Source organism: Pterocles gutturalis, unplaced genomic scaffold, assembly GCF_000699245.1.
Source record: "Pterocles gutturalis isolate BGI_N339 unplaced genomic scaffold, ASM69924v1 scaffold16310, whole genome shotgun sequence".
In the NCBI taxonomy this organism is placed as follows: Eukaryota; Metazoa; Chordata; class Aves; order Pterocliformes; family Pteroclidae; genus Pterocles; species Pterocles gutturalis.
Window position 1 is genome coordinate 13,659 of NW_010141095.1, and position 11,747 is coordinate 25,405.

The 11,747-nt window shown below is 46.1% G+C and overlaps 1 protein-coding gene across 1 annotated transcript; it reads left to right on the forward strand.

Annotated features, from left to right (window-relative positions):
* Positions 1-1,983: 1,983 nt before the first annotated feature.
* Positions 1,984-4,221, forward strand: ATP6V0C (ATPase, H+ transporting, lysosomal 16kDa, V0 subunit c). Its single transcript, XM_010083916.1, has 2 exons — positions 1,984-2,161; positions 3,390-4,221. The coding sequence occupies exons 1-2, from the start codon at positions 2,013-2,015 to the stop codon at positions 3,592-3,594; spliced, it is 354 nt and encodes a 117-aa protein (XP_010082218.1). The 5' UTR covers positions 1,984-2,012; the 3' UTR covers positions 3,595-4,221.
* Positions 4,222-11,747: the final 7,526 nt, after the last annotated feature.

Here is an 11,747-nt window from a genome sequence, read left to right on the forward strand (position 1 = left end):
AAGATCTTGTGTGTTCACTAGAATTGGGGTTTAACAACTGGGACTTGATAAACTTGTACTGATCTGTCCCTCCCAAAAAGCTTAAGCAGGCTGGCTTTCTGTAAGTGGGATTACAAAATCATTTTGGTAATGCATCACTGCATTAACTGCAGCACATTTAAGTAACTTCAGACTTGGAGGAAGTAATGACTGCTCTAATTTTAAGTAGTGAACTTCCCTCATTTGCCTCTGTTTCTGGGGAGATTTATAAAAGTTTCCATACAAGATAAATGGTTTCTGCTAAATGCTACAGCCAGCCTAGAAGGCTTGGTAGCCTGAATCTTGGTTCCACTTATTTCTAGTCCTTAGAAGATGCTTCATCCAACTGAAAAGGTTCCTCATTCAAGTTAGTGATTTATTTCTAGACTTCCTAGGGGCTAGACCCTTAAACAGTACTGTTGCTGATATTCATAGCTAAGTCTGTGCACTAGTTTCCAGGCTCAGCTTACATTTGCAGGTAAAGTGTGTCTTCTGCTCTTGGCTCAGGCTTCCTGCTAAGGTGGATTCTAGTTCTGAATTGCAGGGAACAGCCCTTTACACCTGGCTCAATGACAGTCAAGGTTCAAGAGCTTTGCACCAAATTGGTGCAGAACCAATTTGGAGTTGTTAATGAGGCTTTACCTTCAAGTTTTTGTAATTAAAACTGAACTTCCTTCTGATAGTAAGTCTGTGTTAAGCCAGCGGTGCTATCTTTATTATAATCTTCTGAAGTTTTAGTGCAAAGCCAGGAGGATTACTGCTTAGTTCTTGACTGCTCTGAGATGTTTTCCTGCTTCTTGCTCAGCATTTACATAAAGCCTGTCTCCTAAAGCCTTTGACTGCCTCCCAGCAGCTCTTTTGAGCAAGGTGCAACATCTCATACTTGGATGCTGGTGTAAGAGGCAGCTACAGATCTCTGTGGAACAAGCAGCTCTCCCTTGGAGAAACCTCAGTTTTTAGGTGAGTGGAGCAAACTCAAATTGTAGGTTTCTGAACAGTACAAAGATTTTAAATCCCCCTGGTTTTAATACTCTCCAGTAGCCTTTTAGATCAGGTGAGCATTTTCATGCTAAAGAGGACTGTTACCTTGGAGTATCTGAGGAGGAGACAACCCTTCCATGCACCTTGCAGTGGTGCTTCAAGGACTAGTGTGTCATCTCTTGAGTAAGGGTGAGTGCAGTCCAGAGTTAAGTTCCTGGAGTATTCCAGAGCAGGGTTGGAAGGAAAGGGTTCTTTGCAAGTACTTCAGAATCAAAGAGTGAGATATTTGTGGAAGCTTTTGTGAGGCTAATAGAAAGTTTTCAAGGCAGAAGTTCTTGGTGTAGTGCTCTGGGACTCTAGCAGTTCTTGGTTGGAGGTGATGAGCCCATGTTCTCCTCTGAAAAACCAAGCTTTGGGTTTCTGTGTTGGTCTCTGCATGCTCAAGTGTTCACACAGTGATCAGTGAGCCTTAGGGGTAAGGTGGTTGTGGTCTTCTCTAACCTACAAGCCGTACTCCACTTTGGTTCCAGTGTTGGATTAACAAGTGTTTGGACCTCAGTCCTTCACAGATGAGATTACTGACACATGGAGAGGGTGTTCCTTCTCTGAGAACTGTAGCAGTAATGTGAGTTTGTTGCTATGTCAGTCTGTGATGAAGCTGAAATGGCATGTTTGACCCCAGGCCAAAGCATAGCCAGGTAGGTTTTATAGAAGAGGCCCCATGAAGGTGACTTGTTAAACATTGCTGGGGCGTACACACTGCTGTCAAGTTAGCTTAGAGAGGGTATTCTGTTACCAGTAGTGTTTGAGCAGCACCTTTTTATTGATCTTGCTTTGGTCTAGAACTCTGGATAGGTCACTTCCTCATCTCTTATGGGAATATTCTTCCTTGTGCCGACTCAACTATTTTAATCTTGGAGCCTAGTGAAGGAGGAGGTATTGGGAGATTTGTCTAATGCTTTTTTTTTTCTCTTCCAGCCTTCGGAGCTGCGTATGGAACAGCAAAGAGTGGCATGGGTATTGCAGCCATGTCTGTCATGAGGCCTGAGCTCATAATGAAGTCAATCATCCCTGTTGTCATGGCGGGTATTATAGCTATCTATGGCCTCGTAGTGGCAGTCCTCATTGCCAATGCTGTCTCACCTTCTATCACGCTATTCAAGTAAGTTGCTGCATCTGTCAGTATTGTTTGTTTGTCCTGTCACTATTTTGATGGTGCTAAATGGGTGAGTTTTCTTCAAGACTCCTGGAAGGACTGTCAGTGCTCCATGCTCCCAACCTGGCCTTAAGAGTATGGACTGGATTTCAGCTGTCCTACCTCATGCCTTAGCTTCAGTGCTAGTGCAACCTGTTTAGTTTGCTCTGTTAGCTAATAGATCAGGCATTCAATGGCTTGAAAGAAACCGTGTACAGGCAGTGCTGGGGTGGAAGGCCGAGCTGCTGTCGTGGTGCCAAATTCTAGACCTGTGGAATACAGTCTTTCCGAGGTAGTCTAATCAGATTGCCTAAATAGTTCTCTTGTTGCCTGGGAGATGCAAGTGAATAATTAATATTGCTTGCTGCTTCCTGTGCTGGTAAATCAATCCTCACGCTATACATTGGGCCTCTACCAGCTACAGTCTGAAACTTAATCTGTTCCTGGCTTTTGAGAATAGCTGGAACTGGCTTGATTGAGACCTCTCAGAATAAAACAATGCTTTTGATGTCTAATGAGTAGATGTCTGCTGTACAAGCTGTAGCTGATGAGCAGCGTGGTTGGCCTGATAAGCCATGATCTAATCAGCAGCAAGTACAAAGGCTCTTTTGCAGTTTGCTGGATACTGATAGGGACTGCTCCTTGGGTAGCCCTGCCTAGAACACCAGACCAGTCCTGGCAGCACAAGAGACCTGATCATCAGCTGGATGTGCTATGGCTGTATAACAAGGTTGCTAAAGGTGGGACATGAAAGCAGCTGTTCTCAGGCTACACAGTGCTGTGGGACAGGCATTACTGCAAGTGCCAGCTCCATGGCTGGAGTAAGTACAGCTGTTGGCAGCATGCTGAGTTCCCCTACAGCTGAGCCTGCAGCTGCCTGGAGTGGCTACAGACAAGCTGGGTGGCCATGTGAACTTGCAGGCCCATAATTTAGTGTAGTGAATGAGCCATACCTGAGTATCAGCTGAAGATTGTGCATAGCTGCCCGTTCTTAAGTATTGGAGCTAGGAGTCTCAGGAAGCATCTGTTTTGTGAGACGTACCGTGCTTGCTTAGAGACTATAGAAGTATAAAGGTTCCCTTTAAATGTTAATTCTTCCTTGTTTTGAGCAGAGGAAAAAAGGGCTAGCCTGAAGTTGAAGGGTTGGGTGTCCTGTTGCTTGCCACTGAAACTCTTTTTCATCTCTATCCTACAGGAGCTTTCTACAGCTGGGTGCTGGCTTGAGTGTGGGCCTCAGTGGTCTGGCTGCTGGCTTTGCCATTGGCATTGTGGGTGATGCAGGTGTACGGGGAACAGCACAGCAGCCCAGGTTATTTGTGGGCATGATCCTGATTTTGATCTTCGCTGAAGTCTTGGGTCTCTATGGCCTCATTGTTGCCCTTATCCTCTCCACAAAGTAAACGTTGCGGTATGATGTAAAGAGATGTAACAAATCCATGTTCAAAAAAAGTTCCAGAATGAAAATGGTCTTTCCAGTTTGTACAGTTGTCCCAGTTTGGTAGTTGATCTCTTGTAAATGCGCAATGTATGTTAGTGACTTGTCTGTTGTGTGTGTACTTCAATATTAAATTGGATGGGCTGCTCCAAGCCTGCTGCCTGGCTTGGGGTGGCCTGTATTCAATTTTCCACCCATTGCTGTTAGTACTTTATGTATAAATAAGAACTAGAAATGTAATTTTTTTCTCTTCACTGGATGTTTGTTTATAAAAGACTTGACATGTTCATACATCTATGGAGCAAGGATTTTCAATTTCCCATGCTATATATATTAATCTTATATATAGGTAGATTACACTGTGGGGTCAGTTGTAAGTGCAGAGAATTCCTTGGATGTAACTTTGATTCTAAAGATTGCTGTAGTGTCCTGGTATTGGAGTATGAGAATTTTGTGTTTTATTACAGCAATTGTCCGAAACACTCCTGTGTTTCAGTAGTAACTGCGTATGCTCCGGCATCAGAGTTGTGCACCCAGTGTTGGGTTAAAAAGTTCTACCATGTTTCCAAATAAAGTTTCCTCACTACATTGCTGTAATGAGTCCTCTGCCTCTGATTTCATGCTTTTGCTGCTCCTTTAGGAGAGGAGGGGTTCCTTTAGAGGGAGGCAGGTCCTTGAAGTGACTGAGCACCATGCAGAAGCGATGCTGTCCATTCCCTCTTCCTTCTTGGCAAGCAGCAGTGCTGTTCCCAGCTGCTGCCCATGGGCAGTGCTTGCAGTGGGCAGGAATGTGATGCTTTTGCAGTGCTGCGCTCACTGTGACCAAGCAGTAGTGCATCTTTGCTCAGGCATGTGCTAATGCCATGTCATAGGCTGTGCAGCATGGCCTGAGCAGAGAAGGTCAGGGAGTGAGGGTGATGGCTTCAGCAAGTGATGAAGAATAGGAGCTGCTGAAGAGCCTGTAGGCAGCTTGTCCTTGTGATGGCTCTGCAGAAACTTATCTGGTTGGAAAGCTGCACCCTTGGCAGAAATTGCCTCTAATGTACCTGGACAACAGTCTCATCAATGAAATGGGTTAATTCAAGAACTCTTAACTCGTAAGTCAGGAGCAGTTGAGCTGAGAAGTTCTTTTGCAGCTAGGGACTACTGCAGCGGACTTCTCTTGTCCTGAGGATTTATAAGTGTTGCAAAGCAACACTGAAGCTCATGTGGGAAATAGATGTTGGACTCTTACAAATGTAGAGCTTGTTGCACATTGCCCTGGGGAAGTATTTTACCTTAATCTCAGTTATAAAGCTTGCCTTGTTCTCCACACTATACCTCATTCAAGCCAAAATGTTAATATCACGCACCTAGTACTGCTCAGGCCTTTGTCATCAAACTAAGCTGAGGAATCTGGAGTGCTCTGTTGGAACCTGTTCAGTGAGCCTGTCTGGGAAGGGAGATGTGGTGTACGTGTATTTCACCCATGTACCTTATATATAGCTGTGCAGCAAATGGGTCTGGTGTGAGTACCCTGAAGAGCTATGGCTGGAGCATGAGGAATTCACTGAAGCAATGTCTGGAGCTTCTAACCTGGCAGGAGCATTTGCCAGCACAGATGGCACCTTGTGCAGCTTCTGGGTAGCTGGTCTCTGAACTGGGAACTATCCAGGAGACTTCCGCTATGAGCCAGTCATTCTACTAGTATGGATTTTCACAAACTTTTGTGAAGGTGTAGTTTTAACAATTGTTGGTCATCAATAATTATTAACAAATTAATTATTTTATTCTGTTTGCTATGAAGCTGATCTGTCTGCACTCATTTAACAGGCTGTTGGCTGATTGGCTTTGGGGTGGGCTGTACTAGTGGGGTTGTGATTTGGAGGGGCTTTTCTTCATGGCAGTCTGAGCAGTGGTGGTGCTTATGCTGTATGGAGGTGTAAGCTGATGTAAGGGAAGTCCTGGATGTCTGCTGAAGCATAACCTGGGGTAAGGGAAGATCTTCTGATCTGAATTGTTTTGATTATTCTTCAGGAAAAGTAGGAGACTCAACTTCTGAATTAGACTTTACCCAGGGGTTATAAACACTTACGGAAACCATAGCATAAGCACTGATTGCAATGAGTGCCTTCACAGTACTTCTGTGCAGAGTCTGATGGAGTTTGCAGCTGGGAGGGGGTGAATCATGAGTTCAGGCTCTCTGGAAAGCATGCTGTGTACATCTTTCAGCTCTGGAGAGAGGAATTGTATTTTGCTTGTGTACCAGGATGGGAGAACATCCTGGCTGGGGCTACAAATACATTTAAGATCTGGGTTTACCTTTTTCAAGGGGAACCTGCTTCAATTTACAAGAGCATGAGCAAATTGCATTTAAGAGAGCAACTAAATGCTGGTGGTAGCTCTTGTCTCTAAGAGAAATAAGCAATTTAAAGGCACTGGTGTATAGGAATTCTTTAAGATCCCTCTGTAGCTTGGTGGCGCCCTGCAGAAGGCAGTTACTAGGCTCAGGATGGCAATGGATGCTCGTGTAACCAAATGCAGGCAAAATCTCATTGATGGCATTTTGGTTCATGCCTTGGAACACCAAGCCTTTCTCATTAATACACAAACCCATGCAAGTCAGGAGAAGAGAGCATAACACAAAAGCTGGGGTCAGCACGCTGTGCTGGTTTTGGCTGAGGTAGAGTTAATTCTCGTCATAGTAGCGAGTAGGAGGCTATGTTTTGCATTTGTGCTGAAAGCAGCATTGATAATACGGGGGCGTTTTAGTTACTGCCTACACAGCACCAAGGCTTTTTCTGCTCCTCACCCCACCAGCGAGCAGGCTGGGGGTGCACAAGAAGCTGGGAGGGGACGCAGCCAGGACAGCTGACCCCAACTCGCCAAAGGGTATCCCATACCATATGATGTCATGCTCAGGAATAAAACTGGGGGAAGAAGAAAGAAAGGGTGGATGCTTGGAATTACGACGTTTGTTTTCCCAAGTAACTGCTGTGTTTGGTGGAGCCCTGCTCTCCTGGAGATGGCTGAACACTTGCCTGCCGATGGGACATGGTGAATGAATTCCTTGTTTTGCTTTGCTTGTGTGCAGCGGCTTTTGTTTTATCTCAATCCACCAGTTATCTCGCATTTACTCTTCTGATTCTCTTCCCTCATCCCACTGGGAGGGAGGCTGGGGGAATGAGCAAGCAGCTGCGTGGGGCAGAGTTCCCACCCGGGGTTAAACCGCAACACATGCATGGGAGGATTGCTTTGCGCTGAGTACCTGCAAATACACTGGGAGTCAAATTAACAATCTGAGCATGTTGCCTCAGCCAAGCATTTTCTGACAATGATGCTCTAGATCCTCATTGATAACTCTTGGGTGAAAACTTGCATTTCAAGTCATTCACTGATGCTGTTGCATTAGCAAATTTCTCAAGTTATTGAAGGCATTAAGGAAATTACAGACCTTTTGGTCCTTTCCTTCATTTACTGACAGCAGTGTGCTGGAGTGCAGCCCCATCTGGCAGGGATTGACTTTGGTTTGGGGGAGGGGAGCAGGCCACCTCAGAGCGTGAAATGACAGACTCATAGAGTGCCTGATTAAAGAGGTGGTGTTTGCTGGCACATAAATAGTCCTCTGTAATGTGGCAGATTGCGTGCCTGTGAGTGTGCACTGCAGTGTGAGTCAGCCCTGCGGAGAGAGAAGGCAGCGGGGTGGCTCTGCAGCAGCAGCAGAGGGCAAATGTCCATTAGCAGTCAGTTCAGGCTGGGTAAGGTTAAGGGATGCCTGCTGCCAGATGCTGCCTGCATGGACAATGCCTTCAGAGAGCTTGCTGACCTTACTCTTTTTTAACTGTTTGTTTGGGGTTTTTTTTCAAAAGCTGCAGACTTTTTCTGGTACTTTTTTTTTTTTTACTGCTCTGTTGGAGAAGCATTTTTAAATAGAAGGATTTTATCTGTGATTGCTTAGGCATTGTATTTCCTTGGGAGACCTGGTTTACAGAGAAGTGTAGTAATATGGAAAAGTAAATAAGCTTTGGGGAAATGAAAACCTCATTAAGAGAAACTGATCCCACAAACTAAGGTGCTGTTTTCTGCTACAGCAGATCTAATGAAACTCAGTAAACCTTGTTTCCTCCACAGTCTAACCATGCGGATATTTTATGGCTTTTTGCTGTTTCCATCCAGCCTTACTGTACAAACCATCACTGTTCCTCAGATGAGAATTACCTCTGTCTCTGACACGTAGGACTTGCCACCTCTGCTCTTAGCATATCTTTTTCTGCTCTACAGGTATTAACCATCTTTTTCTCTTTACATAATTTAAACCCAAAATAAGTCTTCCCAGTGCCACTTATCCTGGAGTGGGAATTTGCTGTTTCAGGGTCAAAGCATTGTGTTCTGAAAAGCTTCTCTATTTTTTGTTCCTACTGCTGGCTAATGAATGCTGTTCCCTTTCTCTGCAAGCCATGCTTCATTTAGCTCCTGAGACAGTCACCACTTTGCAACTTTTATCATTGAGTTTCTGTCGAGTTAGTTCTTGTATCATGGTGCCAAAGCACAGAGAAAAAAATCCACCCCGAACCTCACAGTGTGTAAGGGCTGAAGCTCTCCTAGGGGCCCATCTGTAGGGCCCGCAGTGCCTCCCACAAGGTCTCTACAGACCTTTGACAGTTCTCACTGACCTGAGAGAGGATGAGCTTGGGTAGCAGGAGGGCAGGACAAGGTTCCTGGAGAATCAGTGACTTGTGTTTGCCATCTTCCTTTTGCTAAGAGGACAAGATGCACTCATGACAGGCTCCAGTCCCAGCTCTTTGGAATTTACCAAGGGGATACTGGTGGCTCTTTCAGTCCTGGACCCTTTATTTGTCACTTTGAACTGTCCTGTTCTGGCTATTACATCTCTGCTTTCCTCCTTTGCCTTTGGGAGAGGGTAAAGGGGTGACCTCAAGTGGCAGAGAGCGATAAAGCCCGCCTACACCTAGTGGTTTGTCTACTTAAGGTAGGCTGAGGACAAATCTTAGGAAATCACATATATTCCCAAAATTGGCAGAGCGTTCTCAACTCATAGATGTAAACAGCCTCCCTGGCCCTTGTGCACATTAGGACAATTTCTTAGACCTCTTTGTGAATGCATGTGAGAAACTAGAAGCCAAGGCTGCACCTCCCCAGGGATTTCATTTGGCGGCAGTGCACGCCCAAGCCCTCCCTCTGGACACCTTGACCTTCTTTCCCATCTCTAGCACACAGTGCCCAGTTCCTCCCAAGTGCACTGGTACAACTTCTCATGCTGCCAGGCAGTGAATCTATTTTGGGAATCGAAACAGGTTAAAAATAACTCAACCTGAAGAAAAAAACGTTTGCTAAAGAAAATGCAAGTGAAACTACAGCTTGTGATTCCCTCAGCCTATTAGTGGGGCAGTAGAGGGAAAGAACATGCAATTAGTAGAGAAGGAGTGTGCAATTATTGGTGATGCAAGACAGGGTTAATTTCATACTGAGAAATAAAAGGAGAACATCCAAAGACTTAAGCTGGGCAGATACCTGACATCAAGTTGGGCTGGGAGACATTCCTACAGCATCAATTTCCATTTGAATTTCCATACCTTTTATCTCAGCGCAGGCTGTTCTTCCCAGCAGTGCAAAGGGAGGTCTGGGCCATGTTCCAGCGTTCCGATTCAGTGGTTCGCTTTGGGGCTTGCAGCCTAGAAGAATGCTGGATCTCTGTCACCAAAGGGTCAGTAAAGCTGTGTCAATGGGGTGGACCCCGTGGCAGGATCTTTGCTACTGGATGTTACTACCTGTAAGAAGTCCGTGTTTGCATTTACCTAGCTGTCTCTTCCACTGCCAAGAAAAGTTACTGTCACAAGACTCCTAGCGTGTATGTTCATATGAAAGTGCCCTGTTTTGGCCACGGGCGGTTTGGGTGCTGTATATGCCTTTTGACATCTGAATTCAATTTAGCAGCTTGGAAGAGTACTTCCTTCCTCACAAAGTCGCTTGCTCAAATAACCAGGCCTGAGATCCACTTCTAGGATTAATTTTCTCATCTTCTGGTTTTGGAGTCTCCTCGAGTTCACCTGTACTGAAGCAACAAATCATTCCCACCAATAAATATGCTGCTGGATAATTTCAGTCAGGGATAGTCTCAGCCACGATGAGGAAAACCTGCCTGAAGCCATTCTTGACCTCAAATTCCCAAAACAGTGCTGCACAAAGTTTTCCTGGCCTCACCTAGCATCATTCCCAGCCTTCCATTTCAGGAGCCTTTACTGGCATCCTGCTGACAGTAAGAGGCAGCTTGTACTGTGGACAAGCACTGACAACGTGGAACAATAAGTACAGCATAAAACTTAATTAAAATTCAATTCCTGGCCAGATGGGGATGTTACGTTCCTGCACAATTACATTCCCCATCATTTCTCTTTTCTCCGTGTGATTCATTAGCAGAGCTCACATCAGCACCCCGCTTAGACACAGTCCTTGATGAGACACTTGACTCTCTCTGCGATACCGTGGGACACCAAACAGGATAAAAACGCAAGTGAGAGCACTTGGTGGACTGCTGCAGCACACAGCAGTTCCTGCAGAGCAAAGAGGATGGAGGGGAAATGGAAGCGTCTGCCAGCAGATGTTTAGGAGTAAATGCTTAGGCTGTTGGGGACACTGGCTTTAATTTGAACAAAGCATAGTAGTTGCCTTTAATGTTTTGGAGATTGGACACTGTTGCCCTTCTGGCCACAGAGACTGCAGCTGTAAGGAGCCCTGGTGGCACGGTCTGCTGGAGAGAAAGGGCAGGGGCCTGGCTGTAGAGCACAGAACGAGCTTTCTGTCTGCTCAGCCAGGCTGCTGCTGACTTGTCCAACGACCTCAGGAGCCCACCTACAGCAATGCTGTCAGCTTAGGAAGGAACATTTAAAAGAAGTAATGGCTTACCTGTCCAGGTTGCAGTTAACTTTTTCCCTGTAGCTGAGACTGACAAAGGAACAGTGAAGGGAGTGGTTCCAGAAACATTACTTTGCCTGAACCAATAAACAGGTCAAATTTAATTTCGCTAGTGTAATTATTATTGTGCCCAGGCAGATTTCCAAGCAGGTACGTACTTTGCAACACTTGTCTGCCAGCTCCCAGTGTCCATCCAGCACACCTGGGTCTGCCTGGGCCTGCCATTCAAGAAGTGAATAATCATGAGTCAGAGGAAGCAAGGCCTGCAGAGATGCTTCCTTGCACAGCGGATGTAGCCCACTGGCCCCTGACGGTGCGGCATGCGTGCTGTCCCATGCATCTGTGGTGCAGCACAAAGCACGCAGAGCGAACATTCCCCAAAGAGGGACAAGTCCACTGTGGTCGTTCAAGCCAAGGTTACTTATTCACAAAGTCACAGACTTAGAAGCCATTAGGAACCACTAATTCCTCTCCTCCAACCTCTCAGGCCTTTGAACTTTGCCTGATAAAAAGGAATACTTAGTGGGTAGCATTTTTTCCACAAAGGCATTCACTTGTTGCTGTGTGACACGGCTGCCCAGCTAGCGGTGACAGCGCCTGTACAAGAGCTGCATCACGGCTCGCTATAGGCTGCAGGATCCTTGTCTGGAAGATACCAGGTAGTGAACTTGTTTACTCTAGTCTGTCCTGGGGCTCAGTGATGGTTCTTGAGTGATGCTGCTTTAGTCAGTGGACAAAGGTTCTGCCCCAAACATTTCTCATCAGAGCATAAGGCAAGAGGCAGCCCGAGGTGTGTGCAGGCTGTCAAGAAGATCTTGGGAAGATGGTTGTGACAAACAGATGTTGACACCTACATGGTCAGCACAGCAGCTCCTCCCACCCCTCTCCAGCTTCCCCGAGCTCACCGGGTCTGGAGTTTCCCTGAGTAAGAGGCATTCCCTTAAGACACACATCCCTCCCCAGTGGCATCAAACATTTTCAAGAGCATTTTGTCACCTCCACATTGCACGATGCGGCAGAACAGCAGCACATGCTGCTGCCAGCCCCCTTTAGGGGCTCTAACAGGGAATAGGATTCATTTCCATTAATTCCAGGAATTAAATCAGACCCTGAGAGTAAATCCCCCAAAACGCTCACTGCAAGGAGGAAGAGTGGCAGGCCCGGGGTCTCGCTCGGCCTGCTGGCAGCACACAGCCTGCAGGGCCG

Bases quoted from the DNA above. Each gene is read 5' to 3' on its own strand.
- ATP6V0C (XM_010083916.1), top strand. From the start codon at position 2,013: ATGGGTATTGCAGCCATGTCTGTCATGAGGCCTGAGCTCATAATGAAG. The intron at 2,162-3,389 runs GTAAGTTGCTGC...TCTATCCTACAG, and splicing joins CCTTCTATCACGCTATTCAA to GAGCTTTCTACAGCTGGGTG.